The sequence below is a fragment of the Salarias fasciatus genome, chromosome 10, assembly GCF_902148845.1.
Source record: "Salarias fasciatus chromosome 10, fSalaFa1.1, whole genome shotgun sequence".
NCBI lineage: Eukaryota > Metazoa > Chordata > Actinopteri > Blenniiformes > Blenniidae > Salarias > Salarias fasciatus.
In genome coordinates, this window is record NC_043754.1 from 9471300 (window position 1) to 9496905 (window position 25606).

General features: G+C 43.1%; 1 protein-coding gene across 1 annotated transcript; it reads left to right on the top strand.

Moving 5' to 3' along the window:
* The first annotated feature begins 417 nt into the window (after window positions 1-417).
* On the top strand, window positions 418-24871 carry LOC115395237 (androgen receptor-like). The gene is made up of 8 exons (XM_030100676.1): window positions 418-1686; window positions 5351-5502; window positions 6045-6161; window positions 12889-13167; window positions 16724-16868; window positions 21026-21156; window positions 21271-21422; window positions 21952-24871. The coding sequence occupies exons 1-8, from the start codon at window positions 530-532 to the stop codon at window positions 22108-22110; spliced, it is 2292 nt and encodes a 763-aa protein (XP_029956536.1). The 5' UTR covers window positions 418-529; the 3' UTR covers window positions 22111-24871.
* The last annotated feature ends 735 nt before the right edge of the window (window positions 24872-25606 follow it).

A 25606-nucleotide genomic window follows, 5' to 3' on the forward strand; every position in this document is an offset into this window, starting at 1 on the left:
TGGTTTAGGTCACCTTGCATGAAGCTGATTTGCAATGAGGGGGAAAGAACTTCAGATAAATAAATAAATAAATAAATAACTAAACAATCTGTGGAAATCACCCTGTAGTGCCGTGACAGCTGAAACGTGCTGCACACATGTCAGTGTGATGTGGAACAGCATAATGTGGGGTTTGTTTCTTTGTGTAACCACTTGACATTCTTGTACAAAAAAAAAAAAAAGATTATTACATTTCTCAAACGAATCATTCTTCGTGCTGTTTTTATTTCTCTAAGGGGGCTAAAGAGCGACAGACACAGAAGTCCCTTCCTGACTGAGTGGAGTTTCTGTCGAACCTGAGCGCCTCTGACTCTCAACATCTCGGTTTTAGGAGGAGTTTGTGACTCCTGCAGCTCTCTGAGGACCTTTAGCCTCCCAGAGCGTATTTCACAACGTGAGAGTTGGGCTGAGCGGCAACAGTCGCTCGGACCTGCGAAGACTTCTGTCGCGCAAAGTCCGGTCTCCTGGCCAAGTAAACACTTTCCGGGAGATGAGCCAAACTGACCAACAGTTATCCTGTCGGAACATTTGGCCAGAGGGCAAGAAAAGACGGGCGGCCGACGTCGCGAGCGCTCCCGGGATGGCGCTGAAAACTGAGGAAACTCAGGTCTTTTTCTCCAGAAACCTGTCGGGGAGCAGCAGCACCGGCAGACCGGCGGAGTCCGATCATCACGCCGGCGTTTACGGATCGGGGCGCGTGAATCCCGCCGCCTGTGACATGGAGAAGCAGTGCTGTCAGACAGCTGCTACTCCTCACGAGGAGTTGTCAAACGCTGACTGCCGTGTGGGCGACAGCCGCTCGTTTTCTGCCTGCGCCACAATCTCGGAGACCGCCCGGGAGCTGTGCAAAGCCGTGTCCGTGTCTCTGGGTCTGGCCATGGAGTCCGGGGACGCGGGCGACGTGGACGCGGCGCTGCCCCCGCGTCTGACCGCCGACCAGATGCGCGGAGAGTATTTCTCGTTCGGGGCGGACGCGGCGCCGCTGAGCCGTCCCGGAGTCCCGGTGCTGCCCGCCGAGTCCTACAGGTGTCCCGACCGGGAGGAGCGGGCGACGCGCGGCCAACTCGTCAGCATGTTCAAAAGTTCGGAGACCCCCGCGCCTTTCCACCAGCTCTCCTCCGCCCGGACCCCCGTCGGCGCGCAGGGCTTCCCGCTGTGCGAGGCGGAGGACGCCGAGCACCTGGACCCCGCGCGCGCCGCCTCCTGCTCCTACGCTCCGGACAACCTGCCGCCGCCGCCGCCGCCGCACTTTGCGCACCGGGCGGCGGACGGCAGGCCGTGCGCAGCCTACAACCCCCACGAGGAGGACTTCGGGGACGCCGCGGAGCACAAGTCCGGCGGCTACCAGCCGCAGGGGTACGGCCTCAAACTCAAGTGCGAGGACAGCGACCCCGCGGGGGGTCTGTGGGCCCCCAACTGCAACGTCGCCGCCGACAAGTACAGCCCGCAGTTCTGGGGCTCCAAGCAGTGCGCGAACGCGCACAACAGCGGGTCAAACGCCGCGTTTATATGCAACCCGTACGAGAGGAGCGTGGTGCGTCCCGAGCAGTGGTACCCGGGCGGGATGCTGAGGCCCCATTACACCAGCTCGCCCTACATCAAGAGTGAAGTGGGGGAATGGCTGGATGTCACCTACAACGACACGAGGTGAGCTGCCACTGTCCAGCAACGTCCAGAATAACAGAACACACACACAGAAACACAGAAAAGGTGGATAAATGAACATGCGGTTTTGAAAAGTAAAAAAGGATTCAGAGCGAGCTTCTTATGAAAAATGGTGAATTGAGTTTCATATTTGAAGTCTGACCTGTCTGGACTGTCTGATTTTCTCTCATTTTCAGTCTGTTTTTGAGCAACTTGTGGACTGAATCCACCGAGAGCAAATGTTAACAAATCGTAAGACTTCATAATAAAAATTGCCAACAACATTACACTCGTTTACGTTCAATTTCAACATGAGCCCAGCTTTTGCTGACTGCTTTTTGTGGTCGTGGTTTTTTTGGTGTGACGCTGGAAACATTCATTCCACAGTTGTCTGTTCAATTATACTCCAAGCAGAGGAAAAATGGAAATGGAGAAAAATCTTCCGTCTTTTCTCCTGTAAATGCTTGATTTAAAACTTTGCATTTTATGTAAATGCAATGAAAAGCTTTGCTTAAATCAAGGTTAGAGGTTCAGTATTTTTAATTTCTTGATATAGGTTTTGTTAAAGTAAAGATTATGAAAATGAAAAAAAATCACAAGAAGATTATATTTCAAAACACTTAATTTAATTTATTTCCCCTGCAGGAAACCAGCATTTTCTTTTCTGCTTTCTCTTTATCTTAGGAATGGCACGTGGCTGTGTTCTCCAGTAAACTTCTCCTCAGTACACAAAGCTTAAAAAAGGATCACACAAAAATAATTTAATGAAAAGGTCAGTGTGACCGCACAGAGTGAAGCTACTGTACAGAAACACAGCCTTTGAGAATGGAGGAAGTTTTGTTTTCCTGCTACATCTTTACACGTTATGTGTTAATTTTACAAGCAGTTTCTGATTATTGTTATTTCTTTTTATTTCTTTTTTTTTTTGCATGGTCCCTCTTTTCTTCTTTTCTTTAATGACTCTATAAAGTTAAACTAAGTTACATTTGCTTGTTCTCTCAAGTGCAAGTTTGGCCTTGAGGAATAAAAACAACTCAGAGTGGAAGTGCCAACAGACGTGTGTGCAGCAGACAGAGGTGTCATGCAGCTGGGGTCATTCAAGGCCTTTTTTTCCCCAAGTGTGTGTGTGAGTTCACCAGGGTGAATGATTAAGAAGACTGTCTGACACGGAGGCCGTTCGGGTTCAGCGTACAAAGACGCCGCGTGTGTACGTTGAATGTTGAAAGCACGAACATGAACGTGGGGAAGTGCGAGATGTTCCTGCATGTGAGGACAGTGAAACCAGCTGCTCATCTTCCCATCGCAGCTCAGAGGAGGTACAGGAGCATGCTCTGCCCAGCAGTGATCTAACATCATCTGCTTTGAATAAAAAAAATAAATAAATAACAGAAGAAAAAAAAAACACAAAGAAGTTCAAGAATGCTGTGCCAAGTGGCAAGAGGTAGCACACATGCTGGTTTTGGTTAACAGTGCCTTGAATTTACTTAATATTTTGACTGTAGAAAACCACAAGAAACGTTGAAGGGGCTGATATTTGACAGTGGTCTTAAACCGGGTCCAACCAGCTTATATGCTGTGTATTTAGATCACAGTCCGGTAAACACAACGGGGATGTGTGGGAAAGTTTTTGTGAGTATGTGTCTTTCTGCAAAGGATCCAGTCTTGTCTTGTTTATCCTGTTTATTTATGGCTTTGAAGCTCGGTGGATCCCTTCAAAATTATATGGTGCAGTTTAGTGAGCACACATGTTTCAAGGTTGTCCTGCCAACCTTAAAGGTGATCACTCAGGAAATTACTTGAAATCATGCAGGCTGAAAAGTAATTAAATGAGCCCCAATGATTGTAAATGCAACAAACGTGGTATAAAAAGTCTCTTATTTCCTCCTGTACTGCTCTGAAAGCCAGATTCACATCTGCAGGCTTGTAACCTGACAGACTTCCAGGTCAGAGGACTGTTTTGTCTTTGATACACCACATATATTTACCACAGTTGATACTGTGGCCATGTTCTGTGTAAGTGGGAATGGGACTCAGAACAACACAAGACTTCTAGTTATTCCGGCAGACGCTACAAGCTTCTTCTTCTTTCTTTTTTTTCCAACCTCGCTGTTGGAAAAAGATCGTGACAGATCAGTCAGTGTGTTTGCATTCTGATATTTTCTTACATAAATGACACGCCCTCTTGACTGAATGTAAACACAGTTGAGATGGAGTTCAGATAACTGAGATGATCAGTCTATAAATGTAAACAATGACAGAAATTATTCCCCTTTTTCCCCCTAAAACCTGAAACAACTCTAGATTTTTATGCTCCTTGACGAGTCAGACCCCATGCTCTCTATCTGCTTGCTTGCCAGACAAATTAAATGCCAGTGTTTATCTCCTTCTCGCTGAAATTTAAAGATATATCTAAAATATTCCTGGCTTCCAGTTTTGAGGGGAAAAAGAGAGAGAGCGAGAGAGAGAGAGAGAGAGAGAGAGAGAGAGAGAGAGAGAGTGTTTGTTGTGGTTGAAGACATCCAGGTCAGTCACTCCATTACAGTGTCTGCAAACAAAGGTAGCTAAGCTAAATACAATTATAGAACAAATGAATCATTTTTTAAGACGTGTGCTAAAAAAAAAGAATCAAAAAGAGCCTTTGCTCTAAACACATTACGTGCCAATTTAATCAATCCAAACTTTTGCTTCTGTCAGTTACACAGCATGATTTGTGGCCGCCTTTGTTGCCTCGTGCCCTCGGAGCAACAGCATACAGATCCCGACCTGCATATTTTTCACGTTTGCTGTCAATGGATCCCAGGCTTCCGAAGAATTCTCTATCTCTTTCTGTCTTCGCAGCTCTCACTGTTTAACCTGCCGTCTCGTTCTAATCACAGCCTGACAGCTTTTCGAGTTGTACAGTGGTCTAATTACAGCCTGCATGGCAGCCTGCTAAACGAGCCTAATTATTTACGCTGTGAACCACTGGGATCTGATAAGGTTTTTTTTTTTTTTTTTCTTAAATTGAATCTTACAGAGAAATACTCGTCCTGTAAAATCCAATTCCTGTGACTACATTTTGTCCTGATGTCCTTAAAATGAATCATATCACAGTGGAGGCTCCCCTATTAAAGCTTCATCCTTGTCTCTTTTACAGCCGAGCCTTGATATCTTAAGCTGCGTGTCACTGAGTTAACGTCGTGTCTGAATCGTCTCCAGCCTCTCTGTGTTCAAGGCTGCAGCTCAACCAGTTGATCCCACCCCCCTCCACACCCCCCTCCACCCCCCTCCATCCATGGCCACAGAGTTGGCACCTCAGTGTTTCCCACACCAAATTACCCTACTTTGCCTTCCTTAAATAACACAGAGAAACTGCAGGGATTGATAGTAAATACTCTGCGGTTACAGTCTTGATGAAATATACCTTAAGAGGTTTTCCTGTGGTTGGATGACTTCAAGGCATCGCTTTCCACAAATCAGCTGCGAGACATGATTGCAGAAAATTGCGATAAAATCTGTGTCATGACCCACTGGCACGTCCAAGCCTAAAGCAATTCCAAACGTCAGTGCTAATGCAAATGAATGCAAGCCGCTCATAAACCAACGGATGCCAGCAGTTCTAACCCCCTCGCACCTCCCGGAGCTGTTTAGAATTCCTCTGAGTCGTGTTCCCTGTGTTTGACTGCAGGTTTGACGGTGGGAGAGAGCATGTGTTTCCCATGGAGTTCTTCTTCCCCCCGCAGAGGACGTGTCTCATCTGTTCAGACGAGGCGTCCGGCTGCCATTATGGCGCTCTCACCTGTGGCAGCTGCAAAGTTTTCTTCAAAAGAGCTGCAGAAGGTAACATTTAAAGCTGTGGGTTTTCAAACTGTGTGTGTGTGTGTGTATGTGTGTGACGCCCCCCTCAAGGGTCGACCAGAGAACGTTTGGGGCGGCCTGCAGATGAAGGAAATAAAATCCAGATTTTTTTTAATGATAAATCATGAATATAGAAAATAAATATGAAGTCTTAACAGGCAGTTAAAGTGATACGCATCTGACAAGCATGAGAACACTTCAGGTTTTATTGTTTATGGATCCCTGCAGTCGTAAGCCATTCCGTGAGAAACAGTAGGAAGCCCTCTAAATAACACCACTTGGTTTTTAGACAAAGCATTGTGGGGCATCACAGTTGGGGGCGTGGAAAATCCTGAAAATGCCCCTTTTTAAAAGGTCCTGAGTTCGGTACACCTCAACGCCTCCCCTCCCCTCTCTGGAGCTCCCCGCCTTTCTCTCTGCACACACTGACACTTGCTGAAGACCCTGTATTCACAATTTTTGTCTTTCATTTTAGTCGGAATCATTTGCACGGTTAAAATATTGTTTCTCTGCCTCCCATACAGGTAAACAGAAATATCTGTGTGCAAGCAAAAACGACTGCACCATTGATAAGCTAAGGAGAAAGAATTGCCCCTCTTGCCGGCTGAAGAAGTGTTTTGAAGCTGGAATGACTCTCGGAGGTGGGTTGGATTCTAAGTGCTAAATTGTGCTTCAGATTGTAACGACATTACAGCAACATTTTGCAAATGCACATCAGCATTAGCTGCATTTCAAACCATCTGGTAGTTACAGTGCAAATATCCCTTTATTATTACATATGTGTACATGTGCAGCTGCAGGATGGTTTTTAATAAAACACCGTACATGACTTGTTAAATGGACAAAGCACACTACAGAGAAAGTAAAGTCCGGAAAGTGAAACTATTAATGGTTTTCCAAGACCAAGTACTTTATTCTCTCTACTCTGCACATCTTACAGTAGCTGGCTCTCTTCAATTGCAGCATCATCACAATAGGGGATGTTACTGATAATCAAGCCCCTGACTGAGCTGCCATGCAATTTAGACCTCTTCCATTCACTTCTCCTTACTGTCACCCAGACCTGCTCGTCATATTAGGCTGTAAAGATTGACATGTAGTGGACTAATTTTAGTCTTGTGTTCAATTTTCACTCTCTTCCATTTTCTCATTCTGTTAACGGTGAAAATTGTGCTGGAAGCACAAAGCTGACATGAGACATGTGAATTAAAGCAGCAGACATGCTGGTAATTTTGCCACCAGTCACTGACAAACCCATGGAGGGAAAATGTGATCTAATGCTGTGATTGTGAGTAAAAAGGCACACCTTTTCTAGTTGTGGCTAAAAAGATCCTTTCACTTATGTTCTCATCACAGACGTGTAATTCACTCCCGACATCTCACCGGAAAATTTATGGCAATAATTTGTGGAAGTGGAAGTAGAAAAATTATGTATTTGGTCCTATTATCCTGGTTGGTTTTTACTCAAAATGCTTCAAGACATCCAATGAAATACTTAAGCAGATTTATAATTGGATTAATTGTATTTTTGATAGGTTTATTACATGATTAATAATAAATCGCTGTTCATGTCCATTAAATTATATTAGAAAATTAGATCAAATCTGCTGTTTGTTTCAATTATTTCATTCACTGAGGTTTGAAAAGAAGCTATAAAACCTCTGACTCTTGTTTTCAGTTGTGTTTGGGATCAGTTCAAGACTAAAGCACGGCTCCCTTTTATTGCTCAGAGGTTTGATTTTCAGTTATTTGAATTCTGTATTATTTCAGGAATGTTAATTACACCATCAAACAGAAGCCAAGCAGCCGGGCTGCTTTTTTGCCAAACCATGATAGCAGTCTCACTTCTGCGAGAACCTGAAGGAAGCTCACTGCACATCTGCACCTCTTCACTTCTCCTGGAAAAACACTTTCATGGATTTACCGTGCTTGAAAAAGAAACACTTTGACAGTTGAAGACCTCAACCGCCTTGATTTTATTGAACATGGGTGCGTGAAATGTGTGTCAAAATTTACACGGGGTCCTGTCTCGCAGCCGGGAACAGAGAGTTGAGTTGAACCTTTTTAAGTTAATGATTTACACGAGCCACTGTTTTCCTCCAGCAGCCTTTTGGTGAAAAGTGGCTGTGGGTGATTCTGGTCTGGCCAGGCAAACATCCTCTGACAGATTGACTGTATTACTACGATAAATAAATAAATATTCACACACTCATGCACAGACACACGCACACATGCGAAGACAGAGAGTGCAAAGCTGAAAGTTCCACATTGGAACTAAAGCCTTGTTAATAGTTTATTTTGTATTTGAACTGGGAAAAGCAGCTAATGCTTATTACTATAATTACAGAGCACGGGTCCCAGAGGTTTATTATGACATTAGTACACTTATGCATCAACCTCGAGGCGGCTGCCAAACCCATTTTCCCGTCTTTCAGGGAGCCGTTGGCGTTCCCAGGCCAAGTGGGAGCTCCGATTCCTCCAGCGTGTCCAGAGATCCCGTCTCAGATCGTCGGCTTTAATGGCAAAAAGCACAAACTATTGAAAGCTGTTTTCTTTAATAGACTCTTTACACTCAAGTCGTACGTCGTACTGCAGCTCAGACATAAAACCACGGAATTCAATAAAAGTGAAGACTAGGCATGACGAGCTGCGAGTGATGATTGCTTTACACTGTTTCTCAACCTCTTCTCGGTCGAGTGGAAAGTACTGAGAGACTTATTATATATCCCTTTCAACTAGCTGAAGAGAGGTTACTTTGGCTTTATTAGCGTGACATTCAAGAGCAAATAATGTCAATAAACTGAGCTGTTGATCTTTTTTTTTGGCCCCAGAGGAACAAAATTATATTCCAACAGTGCTGTGTTTTAGATTGTATGTGCAGACTACGCTCATTTTCAGCTGTGATTGAGACTTTTTAATTAAAATGTGGAATGTTTAAATAAGAAACACCATAATTCCCCCCAAACAAAAACATATTGCAAGCATGTACATATCAGTTTTACATGGTATTATGCAGAGGCCAAGACAGGTCACCAGTTTAAATCAATTAAACCTCACTGGAACCATGATAACAGTGATTAACTGAACCATTCTCTAGAGTTTTAGTAGCATGTTTTGTCCCTATTTGGAGAAGCATCACCTCATCCTTACCATATTGGTGGTGACGGTAGAGAGCAAAGGTCTGTACCACACAGACACAGATAAGACTTAAACATTTGGGAATTTGTCCGTTTATATGGACTGGAAACAAATAATAAGGTCTGTGAGATGTGAATTTGACAAGTGATTTGTTGGGTTTTATCAGGCATTTTCTGCTTCTCTCGCTGCACCTGGTGACCCTTTGAGAAACACGATTTACATCAGTGAAATAACGCTGCAGTGACTCACGCAGCCTCGACATGAGAGTGAGCGCCAAGCGGGTCTTACAAAATCTCACATTACTCAAACCTTTTCAAGAGGAAGTTAAAAAAAAAAAAGCCCAACTGACCCTTGTACTTTTCTTTTTTAAAGCAATCATATTATAAAGATTGTAATTAAAATGATTATGAAATTGGCTTGGAGGAAAGTAAACTACAAATACGATCCCTCAGAGCAGAAAATAGGCAATGCATTTCACGAATGCAGTTTGAATTGGAAGAGACAGAGCTTGTAATCGTCTGCAGCTCGTCACTTGAGGTCAGTTTGAGATGAACTGGCGCCAAAGCTCTCTCATGGTCAGCCTTTACCAGCTCCCGATGCAGACTCTCGACAACATGTCGGCTAATTAAAGGCTCTCCTTGGAGTCAATCGATGGTTGTGATACAGTCTTGCTTGAATCCATCTTTTTGGCATCTCCGTGTTGTTTACGTTGGCGTCAGCTCAACTATTGAGATCCTGAGGTTAGCTCAACCCAACCTATTTACTCTGCACTCGTCTGCAAAGAGCAGATGCCTGCCCGTGCCACCGTATGAGAATCTTGAGAAGGAATTTTTAATGAACCATTTTCACCAGAAATATTTGTTATCGGATCAGAAATGGGAATGTGAGACTTACAAATTATCCGTCTTGTACAATCTGCAATTTTCTCTCAACCCTGCTACTTTTGAGAGGGCCTTAAGTCGTGCCTAAAACTGGCAATTCAATATTTATCAAACTGAACTGAAGAGCCAGGCGACACTTTTAATGAGACATTTAGAGAAGCTGTGAGAGGAAACTGACTGCACAGCGATTAACATTTACTTTTTACTGTCAGTCAGCAGCACTAAAAATGGATTAAAGAAATAATATGTTGCCTCACGGTTAAATATTTGGATCTTTTGTTTTTTGTTTTTTTTTCCTCCTAAAGCTATAACACATTTAATTGTTTATGAATGAAATGGTGAAATTAGGTCAGATTTCTGGCTGCTCGCTGAAGTAGCCTAAACAGCATAAGTGTCTGTTCTTCAGTGCACTCGGCACACCGTCGCCGTTTGTATTTTGTGTCACTCACCGGCCTGCACAGCTGTCATCCTGAAATAACAGGCCGAGCTGAAGAGCGGAACAGCCTGTGATTGAGTGAAGTGAATGATTGCCCATCTTAAACCTGTCTGTTTAAGAGGAATGTATTTGGCAGCTGTTTGGCAGAATACAATTACTTCAATTTGATTGCATTGCCACTTCCTATACATGACAGGCTGCTCTACCAAATCGAGGGTTCTGCTCTAATTTAGCCTCTAAGTGGAGGTTGCCATATGGAGCAGCTGGCGCAGGAATCCCAGCATTTGTGAGGGAAAGAAAATTGATTTAGACCCAGATTTAAAAAAAAAAAAAAGAAAGAAAGAAAGAAAGAAACCCAAACGTACAGTATTTGCTTATTTAGGTTTTTCAGAATATAAATCTACACTTATTGTGGGACATAAAGAATCACAAATATTACCTACATCTGAGCAGTTTATCGATCTGGTAATGGATGTCTTTTCCGAGCTCCGCAAATGCAAAGGAAAGAAAATAATTTCGGCTTCCACATCAGCCAGTGAGGACTAACACACTATGACGGCAGGCTTTTCCATCAGACGAGGCTCATCTGTTCAGAGAGGCTTCTTGCAAATGGAATATGATTCAATATCTTTAAAGCTATTAGTAGGTCAGTATTGAGTATTGTTGAGTAAAATTGATATTTCTTTAAGAAGTTTACTTAATACCCACAGTTGCGGTTTGAAACATGTCTGACAGACGATTTGAAAAGTAGATTCACATTAATTCTCAGCTCAGTAGTTGTAGATTTTTGCTGACAGTTTTTTTTTCTTCAGTTCAAACGACTGAAACAGCCCATGTGTATTTGTTCCAGTTGTCTTATTTAGAATTTCTCCTAATTTATTATTCATCTTTTTTTTTTTTCAAATGGTATCATCACATTATAGTTCAGTTCAAACCCCATGATTATTTTGAATGGATTAAAACAGTGTAGCAAAGGTTTATGAAAGAAAAATTCATCATTCGGGTCTTCAAATCAACAACAAATACATTGATCAGTTTAAGCAGTGTCAGTTAGCCAGGAACTGAGAGGATTAAACACCTGAATCCCTCCTCACTGTAACATTGTTGATAAGGAAAAAATAAACGTAACTATGTGCTCTGATGACTTTGAAGACTCAGAACTAGATCTTTTTTTTTTTTTTTTTTTTCTCCCTTGTCCTGTTCGGCAGCTGGGGCGTGCAATATTGTATGATTGTAGCCTTTTACTATCCGAACAGATTTTAATGTTAGCAGCAGGACGAGACTGAGTCTCCTCCTGCTGCTGCCTTTATTTAAAGCTGGCATCCGACATGGCTGCCGGACAGGACCGGGACGGAAACGCTCAGAGAGCAGGGACAGAAAGAGAGAAAGATAAAGAGAGGGAGAACGGGGGGGGCGGGGGGGGCACAACCTATGTACAAAGTCACAATACGAAACAGTGTTGTCGACGCACCACACGCAACCAAGAACAATCCCAAACCCCCAATCTAGACAACACCAAAACAGAGCCGACAACCAACACAGAAAATTACAGAACCATACATACATTTTTTTTTTTTCCCGAACCATATTAGTGAACAGACCAGGCCACAAAAATAAAGGGAGGTGTAGGGGAGGAAGGAAATGCAAAGACACCACAAACCTTTTTTTTTTTTTTTTTTTTTTTTTTTTGGAATATAGCTAGTCGTAACTAGTAGTAAACTAGGGGCGTGCATCAAGAGAGGTCTGCTACAGATCACCATTATTCTAACCACCACAAGAAGACAAGGTAACCCAGTATGTGAAGAGTGATTAAAGATCAACGTGATCATGTGAATATGATGGTGACAGTGATGGTGATAGTGATCATGCATATATGACCTCTGACCTCTGAGAAGGCCAGAAGCAGGCCAGAGAGGCCCTCAGAGCCCAGACAGAAGGCGGTCATCACAGAGCCCGGATCCAAGCCGCCCCCCCAGGCAGACGCCCACGCTCCGGTCCAGAAACGGGGCAGAGGAAAGCCCCGGCCGGGGACCCCGGCAGCCCCGGGGCCCGGGCCCCGCGGAGCCACGACCGGCAGGAGCCGGTCCACCCCGGGCGCCAGACGCCCGGGGCGGGCAGGGCCGAGAGCCCAAGGCCCAAGAGCCCAGGAGCCAACCCCCCACCCAGGCGGAGGGCCATGACCCACCCGGGAGAACCAGCCCACACGGGCGGCTACCCACCCCAGGCCAGTACACCCCCCAGCGCTCCGGCCACGCACCCCGAGATCCAGGGCATCAACCCCCCCCCCACCCCCACCCCCACCCGGAACCCACCCCCCCGTCCACCACCCGGCCCACCCCTCCCGCCCCCTGTCCTCTCCCGCCTCACTCCCCCCCCAACCCCCACCCGGAACCCACCCCCCCGTCCACCACCCGGCCCACCCCTCCCACCCCCTGTCCTCTCCCGCCTCACTCCCCCCCGCCCCAACCCAACACTCATACCCACTCACTCATACTGACACACACACATGCACACACGCACACACACAACCACTCATCCCTAAACCAAACGCACACACACACACTCACATTCCTACACACTCACACACTGTCACGCACACGCTAATAAGCACGTGCGCGCACACACACACACACACACACACACACACACACACACACACACACACACACACACGCACTCAGAACTAGATCTTGAACATATCGGCGGATACAAAGGCGCCACTTAGCTCACGTGATGACCTGACATGGTGTAAAAAACACAAAAAGAACTTCAAAATAAAAGCAAATGCTTTTAGCAGTTTGCACAGAGGACTATAATCTGACGCCATTGAATTCGAACCAGTTTTTTCTTATGATTGTGAACATTAGCTTTGATAAAAGGTCAGATTTTTACCGTGAATTGCTCGTTTTGCAGCACGCAAGCTGAAGAAGATCGGACAACAGAAGAACCAGGACGAGGACAATTCCGTCCACGAGCCGGCGGAGGTGATCCACAACATCTCACCCAAGTCCAGCCTGCACTTCACCTCCCAGCTCGCCTTCCTCAACATCCTGGAGTCCATCGAGCCGGAGGTGGTGAACGCAGGACACGACTGCGGTCTTCCAGACTCCGCGGCGTCGCTGCTCACCAGCCTCAACGAGCTGGGAGAGAGACAACTGGTCAAAGTGGTGAAATGGGCCAAAGGACTGCCGGGTAGGTGACCTCTTCAAGCAGCACTGATGTGCTGATTTGTGATATAAACACTGTTTCTAAAACACCCGTCCTTCTTTTGAGGAAAGGGTAGTGTTACTCGTTGTTATACATGCAAGAAATGAGTTGTGCTGCAGTGTGAAACCCGCGTTTTGAGCAGCAGATCGAGGCAGAAACAAGTAATAAAAGCTGCACTTACATATTGTTCCCCTTAAGTTGATAACAAAGAGCTGCTCATTTACACATTTAGCAGACACCGAGTGCTGCCAGCATACAAATAAGTTTTCCATATGAATTCAGGTTCGCTCCTTCAGCACTGTTTGCGCTCTTCCTGCTTCTCAGGGAGTTTGTCAACCTTTCTGGGTTCACTGTGCTTACGAGCAAGTGACTGCTTGTCAGCCGTTTGCTGCAGAACGAGAAATATCTCGATTTTCTTGGAGCTCTTTCAATTATAATATTGGCCTCTTATGCGTGTTGATGAGATCAAACCAAATCAATGAGCTAAAGAATGCCAAAATGCTCAAAAGAACGGAGGGGAAAAGCAGAGGAAAACAATAATTACTATCAAACTGGCGAAAGGAGATCTCCAGGTCCAGGCTGCAGACTTTCAAGCAGCGATTTCATGATATATGCTGGACTGTGTATGGAAAACCGTGTCGCTTTCAGTTTCAGACTTGTAAAAAGCTTGTAGCGAGTTTGATGATTTTGTTCACAAATTGAGAAGTTTTTCATGCGACTGAATTCATGAAAAATAACTTTTTAATCAAGATTGTACACCATCTTAAGATGAGAAATCAGTGCAATATTATCTCATTTGTTTAAAAATCTTACTTTGAAACCAGTGAGTGTTATTATGTGGTTCAATTTTAAGCAAAAAAAAATAAAAAATCAGTGTCTTCAATATAATTTACTGAATTCACCATCATTAATATGAGGAAATGTAAACAGCAATCATGCAAATGAATGAAATGACAAAATGTTGCCATTTGCACTGTATAAAGCCGCCCATGTGATCAGTTAGTCATATTTAAATGACTGTCCCCACTCCATCAGTAATATTTATTCAAATTGTTGCTATTTGTTTTCTTGCAGAACGCACATTTCCAACAAATTAGTGAAATTAAAATTAGGCACTCAGTCCTAAAACAGATGCCATTTTCAGAGAAATATCACAGATGTAATCACTAAGGCACTGGACAAACAAGCAGAATATTGTAATGAGTAAAAATTAATTGCACAAATTGCAGACTCTATTTGTTCAATCAATTACTGTAAGCCGAAGTTAATTTATGACAAATGTTTGTTGAAACTGGTTAAATATGTCAGATGATAAAATAAATCCAATGAATGTCTGTCTGCAGCTGTTGAGAATGGAGTGAAGCCATGTGTGCTTCTTACATTACCGTAGGATAACTCTGCAAACGCCATCACTGCAAATGTAAAACACAGTATGGCACGGTAATGGATTCTGTCACCGTGATTAAGCTACATCAAAATAATGTAAGCAATTAAACATTTCACATAAGTTGTTAAATGTTAAAGTTGTTAGCTTTTCTTGATTTTTTTTGGCCTCCTCTCAACTTTTCAACATGTGAGATAAGAAAATGTTACTTTACCTGCAAATGTTCGTCCAGCAAATGAACGAATCGATGAAATTAAGCTGAATAATGATTAAGTATTAAGCATACAGATTGCATGGATCAAAGGATTACAGTCTAAATTTAATGCAGAGTTTGGAAATGGCTGTGAAGATTTATCGGTATTGTCTTCGTCTGAGTAATTAAAAACTGCTGCAGTGGGCGTCGGCTGTCCCACATGCCTTCCTGAACAGGATCGGGCGCCGCAGCGTTCGTTCAGGTGAGGGCTTTTCAAAGTGCTCCACAGATCACTAACAAGCTGCTGATAAGAAGAGCGTGAGACAAACACTAACTCATGATAAAGAAAGAAAAAAAAAAAATCCCCCAAAGTATTTAAGATAAGATACAGTAAAATAAATACATTTTAAGTAATGATTGTGTTCCGAAAGCAAGGCTGGAAACAAGTGAAGGCAGGTTTTGCTTGTTTGAGCATCTCTCAGCAGGCTGTTTGGCCAGCTTGGAGCATGAAAGCTCAGAGCGGACCAAGGGGCAGCTCCAGTTCACACATTGCAGGCGTGTCACACAAACAGTCTGGTGTCAGACCCTCAAACCGCTTTACAAACAAGTCATGAAATCTGAAAATCAATACGAGCACAAGTACAGCAACATGTCGTTGAAGTAGGTGTTCTGTGCCTTCTTTTTTTTCTTCCACTTTGCACGACCGCAGTCTTCAAACAAATGTTCGAGTTATTTTAACAAACATGTTCTGTCTGTGTCATTTAGAGGAAAAATATGTGTATCTAGCAGATCATAAAGTAGATATATCAGGATATGAACCTGTTCTGCCACGGTGAGCTTTCCTTGATTATTGCCTGGTGGTTTTGTTTTTAAAAAATTATTTGTTTGGCAAAGCTTCCTGTGAATAACACTACAAAGACTTGAATACTGAATTGCGATAAACCTGCACTGCTGCGCCACAATTTATTTTGCTCTCTGTCATTACTTTATTGCTCTTTCCAGCCCCTGATAATTTTATTACTCACTTTTTACTAGAATTTGTTCAATTTTGTTTACAACATGGATTAAGGGAATGGAGCGCCGAGATCCCACCACCGCATAAAACTTGATCCCATCGACGTGAAGATATATTGATGGAGGAAGTTGTTAGATATATCAGAGCGTTGGAGTCAATAAATCTGAATTTGCCCAAAAAATCTGAGATGCAACACAGAAAATATAAAATAAAGTCTGCAAACAGAAGTCGTGGTGAGTCGGCTGCAGAAATGTTTCCCAGCACAGTGACAGCGGCATCTCTGGACACCTGTTCGGACGCGCGCGTGTGTGTGTGTGTGTGTGTGTGTGTGTGTGTGTGTGTGTGTGTGTTGGTTGGTTTGCATCAGCCCTTTTGTACGCAGATGACCTCCAAGGTGCTGACCGTTCATCGTTTTTGCATCTTCTGAGAAAAGTTTAAATTTGCATTTCAGTTTGTGATCGAGTTACCATTGACAGGCTGCTCACGGCATCCTCGGCCACCGCAGGAAATTCTTCCATCCTTTCATTAATTCAGTTATTCGTTCATTCTGCTGGTCTGCCAGCGCCGTGAAGCAGGCTGGCCAGTGGGAGGATGCAGCCCGTCCTACGCAGCCCGGGTCTCTGTGGGAGGAAGTCTGTCTCGTCGGGGTTTAATTCACGTTTCCCTCTCTGTATTCCTGTCTTCTGTTAGCCTCAAAACTTCTGTATCCGTTTGGCAACAAGGAGGAATTTCTGATGATTTTGTTCAAGGTTTGAGCTGATTTCCACTGCAGGAATGGTAAAACATCTAGAAACTGATAGCTGGGGCAAAGCAAAGAACGTGGCTTCCACTTAAAGTCGCGTATCGTCAGTATAGCGATTCGGAGCAGAAATAAAATAATTTATGGTTCCTCGACTGCAAAATGAACCCCGCCGTGTCATATTTTATGTTTCCAAATCCCTGTTCCCAGGCTTTCGAAATCTTCATGTGGACGACCAGATGACTGTGATCCAGCATTCATGGATGGGCGTGATGGTGTTCGCCTTGGGATGGAGGTCCTATAAGAACGCCAACGGCAAGATGCTTTACTTCGCCCCGGACCTCGTGTTCAATGAGTATGTACAGCTCTGAATTCTTAAATTCAATTATGCTCACTAAAAGGATTTCATTAGAGGGTGACCAGCGTGCCGTGCTCCTCATTATATTTAGAGATCACCCCAAGTGAGCAAGCTGGTGCTTTTATTTCCCTTCATCTCTATCTCACTCCATCTTTCTCTCATTTGCCTCCCTCTTATTGCACAAACACAAAGACATACCCAGAATTTTAAAAATGTAAAGTAGAGATGGTTGCAGGCTTTTTAGGACCTTGTTCGTCCAATTTCCTCCTTAGGTGTTCTTTTGTTACTGTGAAATTAAAGCAGGGGAACATTTTTCGGCATTCAGACTCTCGCGGCCCGGCGGAGAGAAGCCTGACTCAGATCTGAATATGAATATTTCAGACAATGAGGGGGTCTGTCCAAGTGTTAGTGGGGAATGGCTGCAACCCAATACTTGTTTCTCTCTATTAAATGTTTACAGCTATGAATACGTGCTGCTAGATAATGGAAATCAAGTGTCAGTTGCTGATCCGATTATATGTAGAACATAAAACCTTATGCACAATATGTTTGTATGTTAAATCAAATTTTAGGGCTTGGAAAATGTTTTTTTTTTTTTTTTTTTTTTTTTTTAAATATACACATGTGTTCCTGCTTTTTTTATTTGGTTGGTCGTTTTGCACCTCAGCGTTGGAAGTTTTTTTAGAACACCCAACAGAGTATTTTTTTTTGCGCGTGACGCATCGGACAATAAACTCCCATGCGGAAGGGAGCGATGAACATTATCGAGCTAATGGACGTGATGATGACGCAGACGAGAGTGTCTTACTTCGCCCGGCGCGTGGAAATTTCTAGGAAAAGAATTATGTGACGGAAGCGTGGTTAAGAGCGCAAAATATGGACGAAAGAATTTACATTTCTCCGAAGCGATTCAAATCTGTGGCAGCAAATGGGAGGCTGCATTTCTTTGTGCGTATTTGATGGTAAAGTTGCTGAAGAAGCGTCACTCAGGACTAAACGTTGGTCTCTCCATGCATTCGCTCTTCTGATATCAAAATGCATTGATTTCGCAGGGCTGGAAGACCGGGATCTTCTGCAGGCTTTAAGCCCTTGAGTAATGATCTATGTGGAGTTTCTTGATGACAGAACAGACTTATGATTATGAGCAGCTTTTGAGAAGCCAAGAAACTTGTATTTTGATTTGGGAAACATCTGTTCATGTTCCATTCCACATTTGGTTGTGATGAGTGCAATTGTGCAGTTTTTTGAGAAAGGTCTTGCTGAAAAGAGCCATTTGTGCTCCGCAAACTTTCACTGAATAAATTTTTAACATTTGTTTTAACTACTCCTTTGAACTATCCAAGCAACCATTTGTTGGGAAATGTGATGATTAAGTGAAGGCTTTAACAAAAAAAAAAAAGAAAGACAGAAAAGGAAAAAAAAGCATTTGTCTAGAAGTCTGGAAGTGTGGGAGGACGAGCTCTCCCCTCGGGGAGCTTGAACCGCTTTGTGACCCCCCTCAACTCGCTGCGCATACTTTTTTTTTGTTGTCTACTTAATGTTTTTAACATTATAAGACATTTTTTTGTTATCAGTAGTTATAGCCATAATTAATACGACGTACGACAAAAAAAAAAAACCTCTTCCTGTGCTAGCCAGTTGCTTTTTTCATTTTAAGATACCTGCATGCATTTTTCAGCCTCCACGACTGTTTAACTTACAGTTTCCCTCCAAAACTTTTGCTCAGATTTCAATGTGTTATGGCTCCATGTCGCTTGTGCATCTTTTCCTACCACACTCCAGTCGACTTTCCATGACTGTGCTTTAGTGCGGCTGTGAGAGCAGCCAGCCCCGCAGCAGTCGTCCTCTGTGGCCGACCCTCTTTGTGCAGGACGTCTTCTGGACGTCTGTCAAGTCGGCGGTCTCTCTCTCATGAATGTGGCGGTGTGTAATGTGCCAAATTGAGAGATTTATGGTGTCAGTTCTTTATGTATTTTCTCCAATTTGTGAGAAGCCTATAATCTTCAAAATTAAAATCAAGAAAGTCCAAAAAACTGACAAAATACATCAAATCTTTTCGTGATACTTTCACGAGATGCACCAGTTGTTGAAAAGGTTATTTTAATTTTAATAGGATCCCAAATGTGTAATTTGAGTGTCAGAAAATACTACTGCACTAATCGAATTACAACTTTTTTCTTTTCTTTTTTGTTATTTTATCTAAAACCAGATTTCAAATTATTGCAAACCAGAGATATCATGATGTGGGCCAATTTACTGGGTTGTTTTTCCAGGTGGGCTGCAGCAGCTCGGGTTCTGAAGACTGAACTGGTGCTGCTGGAGACCGTATAAGCAAAAAATGTGGATAATTTAAGATAACTGAAAGAAATGCGGGCAGAAAGTGTTAATGGACTGAAGTGCTCCTTGTCGTCTCTTAAATTTGCTGCTTACCATCTCCTCCCAATTCAAGTCTGTGCTTGAAAAGTGGTTAAAAACCCCAGTACGGTCCTCGTAATTGGAGGGGGGAATTAAAGATTGACTGAAAAATATGGGCTTTTTTCACCAAAAGCAGAGGTGTACTTATATACCTCACCTTCATTAAACACCACCACAATCAAATCTGACCTGAACCCCTCCGGCTTAATGGGCTTAAAAAGACACGGGAGTGGATATCGACTGGGAAGATATCAGCGGGGCAGTCAGTGCAGAATCAATCCGGATGCAGGGGTGACATGACGCTTTAGCTCCTAGTATGCCCCTGACCTTCTGAGAAGTTTTTTGTTCCTACTAGTGAAATATTTATATCCATGTTTCTTATCTGTGCATCATAGAGGATTCGCTCTGCTTGCCTGGAGAGTAAAAATACCCAATAAAGCCTGGAGTACTTCTAAAAAGAAGTTAAACGTGTCTTTTTTTTCACATTAAAATGCAGTTTATAGCTCAGTGCTAACCGTTCTGTGTTTTAGGTCCAAAATTAATTTGATTAGCAATCTCAAAACTAAAGAAATGATCAGTGACTGTCTTCTTGCCTTCGGATCTTCCCTCGTATCTCATCGTCACTCTCATCGTTTCACACAATGGTCCTCTTTATAGCTTTAATCTGTCCTCATCACATTTATCAGATTACTTTTAGTTCCACAACGGTGTCTTCCAATGAAGATAAATGGTAGTTCTACCCTGCACTTAAAATGTATTTACAGTGATTTCAGCTCAAAAATCAAAAGGCAGGCTGGAGAAGAGTACTCTATTCTCCAATAGCCTTTCAATTACTTTCTCCTTTCTGTCCAGCTTCCACTGTTTGGGATTTTTTTGTTGTTTTTTCAATCTTATCTTACTGCAAGTAGGAATGTCAATGAGCATATTTTCCAACTCAGATCTTTATTTTACCTTGGCCGACGGTGTGGTTGTTTCAGTTTGTGAAACATTATCAATCAGGACAGAACTGCACTTACTGCGCTCAACATATTTTGCTTTTTTTTTCTTTTTTTTTTTTTGCTCATCTCGCAGCCTTCCTTCAGTTTATCTGGAAACTTTGCAGGAGCAGGATTACACACCGGGCCGTGCGTATTATACATTTATACAATCACATATCCGCAGCCCCGCATTCATTTCCAGAGAACATCCAGCTCTATTTTGTGCCTCCCTTTCCTCCATTTCCAGGTCTTTTGGTGACATTTCTATTCTAATTCCTGAAATGTGCTTCATTTCACCTTCATCTTCACAGAATAAGAATGAATATGTTACAAAGTATCTCTTTCCTGATTCATATTAAAGGCAGAATGAGTTTGCGTTGGAATAGATGGCAAACTTTGATGACAATGTCTCTTGTTCACCCGCCGTTCATTCGAAGTGAACATTAAATATCCATCCGGCTCTTATCATGAACTTTAAACAAAGATAGACGGAGGGTTTCCACTGTGTATTTTTAATACCTTGCCCCGAGATATCAGAGATGACACAGCAGAAGTCTCTATTGTCATAATCTAATTCAGAGTCGCTGTCCCTGTTACAGCAGTGATAGATATGGATTTAACCTCTGACATTCTTTATTCTCCAGTAGTCATTTATTACGGGATAAAAGTCGGAGGCGTAAAGCAATTTCTTCCGTCGCCGCCTGTGATTTGAACGTCCCCATTAAGTTCACATCTCTCACCCTGACCTTTCCGTACCTGCAGAACTCGGATGCACATTTCCACGATGTACGAGCACTGCCTGCGCATGAGACATCTCTCCCAGGAGTTCGTGCTGCTGCAGATCACCCAGGAAGAGTTCCTCTGCATGAAGGCCCTGCTCCTTTTCAGCATCCGTAAGCAGGAAAACCTTAAAAGGATTTTTTTTTTTTTTCTTTCTTCTTCTTCTTCTTACCCAGAAGTTGATATGCATCGATTGAGCGTGCGGGTTTTTACTGCTTTTCCACCAGTTCCTGTTGAAGGTCTGAAGAGCCAGAAGTACTTCGACGAGCTGCGTCTCACCTACATCAACGAGCTGGACCGCGTCATCAACTATCAGATGTCGGCCAACTGTCCCCAGAGGTTTTACCAGCTCACGCGGCTGCTGGACTCCCTCCAGATGGTGAGATACATTGTTTTGTAAAGAATCTCCAGTTCGCCGTTGTTACATTCATACAATCACGCCCTCAACACGGCGAAGAGACCCGACCTCGATGCTGCTTGCTGAGGTTTGTAAAGCTCGTGTTGTCTGAACATGTGCAGCTCACAGACTGGAAAAATACTGGAAAGCAAAAGTTGTAATTACATTACACTGAAGCATTTCTTGGCAATTAAACTACACGCACTAGTGTGTCTTTAATAGGCTGTAAAAGAAAAAAAAAAAAGACAATTGAGTCACAATAACGCAGGCAGAATCTGATACTTTAATAAACTAATAGCTGCACTTTAGGGTGGAAATAAAAAGCTAATGGACAAGATTTAGATGCCTGTATTTTTTAATCCAGGCCACCTGTTTCCAGGCGGGCTGAGCCATGTGCATGCCCCATGTTTTCGTGACTCACATTTCCTGAGTTTCTGTCAAAAAAAAACCCTGCTCGTAGGAAATTTCATTCAAGTGATGTAACTCGGCTCGGTCTCCTCTTGTGTTTCAGACAGTGAAGAAGCTCCACCAGTTTACATTTGACCTCTTTGTCCAGGCGCAGTCGCTCCACACGAAAGTCAGCTTTCCAGAGATGATTGGAGAAATAATCTCTGTACATGTACCAAAGATCCTGGCGGGTTTGGCTAAACCAATCTTGTTCCACAAGTAGATGGTTTTGGGGTTTTTTTTTTTCTTTCTTTCTTTCTTTGCTGTTGTTTTTGTTTTTGGTTTGTTTTGTTTTTTTCCGATCAAAATGACTCATCTCTGCTGCCTCCATAAACTTAAACAAAGGCTTTGAACTGTTTCCTCACGTCTTTAGTCTAATTGCTTTTATACTGTCCTGTAATCTTCAGGTCGTAGATTTTTATTTTTTTTTTTTTCCGATTTTCTTTTATCTTTTTTGTTCAGATGAGATGTATGTTTCTTTCAGCAGTTAAAAACTTTAATCTGAGGAGTTAGAGGGCATCACCTGACATTTCTGAGGGGAACTCAGATGACTTACAGATGCTCCTAAACCGAGTCCGTGAATCATGAACACAGAAAGCTAAAAGTACCGGGGTTAAACCATTACGGTATACATGTGACCCTCATTACTCACTTAACACCATAAATATAAATCCTAATAGCAGGAAATGCCTTCAAGAGCAAATGAAAATTTAATTATAGAAGCAAATAAAATACTTGTGTGAAAATCATCTTAAAAAAAAAAGTGAAAAAGTGTTTTTATGACTGCCTCCAGTGCATCTGTTATTTATGTGCATGAAGCTCAGAGGGATAAATACAACTTGTTAGGCGTTTAGGGGATCGTTTGTCTTAGTGTGGGTGCTTCGGACTGCTATCACACGCACCAGATGAGGGTCAACACGTCACGCAGCAGCAGGACGTAGAAAACAGCCCTGCCCTCCAGCGTCTCATACCCTCCCGACCGCATGGCGACGAGACGCCGAAATCACGCCCTAACTCTCGCCGATTGTTTAGCTGGAGTCCGGAAACTCCCGTTTTCTGCCAGGTGAAATTATTTCTCTTTTGTCAGTTGATTGCGGAGGTTTTCTATTCTGTCTGAAGAGCGTGGCGGCAGCGGCGTGTTTCGGTGTCAGAGAGGGCCGGCCGCTGGCGGGGCGAAGCGCCGATAAATCAGACAGCTGAATGCAGAACTCACTGATCCATGACAGCACCGGCTACCGATATGAAGTGGTGATCATTAAACATTTTATTGGCAATGCCACATGTGGCAAAGGGTCTGCAACCCGTGGAAAGTTAAGAGCGTCTCTCTTGTTTTCCCGTGTGGCTTCACAAAGCTACACGCTTGTATTTGTTGTTTTGCTGCGCAGCAGACAGGCAGTCTGTCAAGGTGGAAAAAAATACAACAAATGGATAATAGATTGTTTCAATAATTCAGCGGCTGAAATACACATCAGTTCCTATTATGCCGGCGTACCCATCCGCCTCTTACTGCTGGTGAATAATGCTGAGTTTCTGACACAAACAAATCCAAACAAGAGAGGCTTCTGGGTAACAGATCAACTTGCTTTCATTGCCACTGTTGCTTGTTTTCACCTGTGTGTTTGACATGCGGAGAGAAATTAGCAAGTGTCGAGCTTGTTTTGGGGCTTTACTCATAATTCTAACTGGTGGTTGCAGACCCCTGCTCGTTTTCACCTGCGTTGTAAACACTGCCGCTGAAAACACTGTTTGTTGTGCAGTGGCTGATGGGTAAACTTGACCCACGGTGCAGACCGTGCTAAATCCGAGCGCACTTGCGGAATCGTTGCCCTGCCGGGGAACGACGGCACAGAGGGCAGAGAGGCAGGGTGCGGTGGCAGTCACACAACCAAAACCTCGCCCCCGCGTATTTTAATCACAATGATATAATTCATCACCTAATCCGTCGTAACATCGCTCTAATGTAATTTAGCACACTCGCATTGTTTGATTTTGGTGGCTCAGCCGCACGAACCTGTGCGCCGATCGCCACGCGTGCGCCTCACTTTTTCAGCTTTCTTCCCCCAGAGCTGCAGTCTGGGTGTTTTGGGTTTTTTTTTGTAAAAATATAGAGGATGAACTTCTGCTGACATGAAGCAAAAAAAAAAAAAAAAAAAATCCTTGGCACGGCCTTAAAATTAGATAATAATCACAAACGAAGATGGTTTTTCACAACTTTTCCAAATACTACTGGATTTAGCTTTCGATCCGTGTTTCATAAAGACCTTAACTCATGGTGGACGTAATGTTTTTTGCAAACACATTTGTGTACTTTTGTGCATGCGCAGGTCTGTCTGTGTAAATACAGTGCCTTTGGACAGTATCGATTTTTTGACTTTATGATGTCAGCCTGAGTTCGGCAAAAAGCAACATGGATGTGAAATATCTGGACTTGAAATGAAGCCTATTTGAATATTTGAAAGCTTTAATGGAAAAAAAAAGACACTAAAAAACAAAGCCACTGTGTACAGAGGGCGCAAAGCTCCACCATCGCCACTGGAAAACGCAGCCATGAAGACATCGTGCTAAGAGCAGCGGGCTCTACCAAGGCACGAAGAAGAAAGCATGGCACCGTATACAGACCAATAATGAATGTAAACCAGACCAAATGTGCCACAAATCCTGGATAAAGGCAGTTGTGTACCAACAGGGGAGCAAACTATTACCGAATGGAAGTGAAGTGAAGTGGACAGGCCTCACATGTAGAGCATGAGAAGTCCTTGATCTGTTCTGTCAAAACTTTAAGAAAGGAACTAGAAATAATACATTAAAAAAAAAAAAAAGAAAAAAACCTATGGAATGCCTTGAAGATAACTGATCCCAGATAGTTAAGCTGCATATTATTAGTTTGAGGAACGGAAACTATCATCATTTTTCATAAATAACAAAGACAAAGAAAGAAAGAACAAACAAAAAAAAAACAAAAAAAAACCTGAACAGCGGGGTTTTCAGACCCGCGGGATGCAGAATGTAATTTATGTTGTAAAAAAGTGTCTCTCAGTTCACGACATAGAATTGTAGCAGATCAAAACTTCACCCGACCTCTGTGGCTGACTCTCGATGGTTTGATAATTTTCTGCAAGTTTTTATAACTCTGTGTAAATTCAACACTTTTTAACGATAAGACACTTCTTTTACTGGCTTGTAGATGCATGCGTCACGTGTTTGTAATAACTGTGTGTGTAACTTTGAGCTCTACATAAAGTGCTGCACGAACATCCATATATGGCTTGGACTACCTGTTTATCCCAGTGTCGCTGTTGCTCATCGCATGGATCATCTTATCAGCAGGCGTGACAACGCTTCGTTGTACCGTATCGTGAGACGTACGAGACTACAATGCCCCGACTTCTGTTTTTTCTTCTGGGGTGGTTTTTGTAGCTGATTTACATGACTTTCCTCTACATCTGCACAAAGTTTCACTTTTCTGTTTGGCTTCTTGTTTTTTTTTTTTTTTTAATACAATCGTGGCTGTGTGGTCAAGAATGAGGCACCCAGCAGCTATGGACATAATACCGGCAATCCATTGGACACGACTGTAATCCCAAAATAGCACCATCAGAAGACTGACGTTAAAGAGCAGAAAAATCCTTAAATCATAATAAAATGGGAAAGATATGCAGATAAAGTCATCTTTCATATGAAAAAACAAAAAACAGTGCACTCTTTTGAAGCTTGTCCTT

Excerpts from the sequence above, each read along its gene's own strand:
- LOC115395237 (XM_030100676.1), top strand. The coding sequence starts at position 530 with ATGAGCCAAACTGACCAACAGTTATCCTGTCGGAACATTTGGCCAGAG. Across the intron at positions 5,503-6,044 it reads CTTCAAAAGAGCTGCAGAAG|GTAAACAGAAATATCTGTGT; the intron begins GTAACATTTAAA and ends CCTCCCATACAG. Across the intron at positions 21,157-21,270 it reads CCTGCTCCTTTTCAGCATCC|TTCCTGTTGAAGGTCTGAAG; the intron begins GTAAGCAGGAAA and ends CTTTTCCACCAG.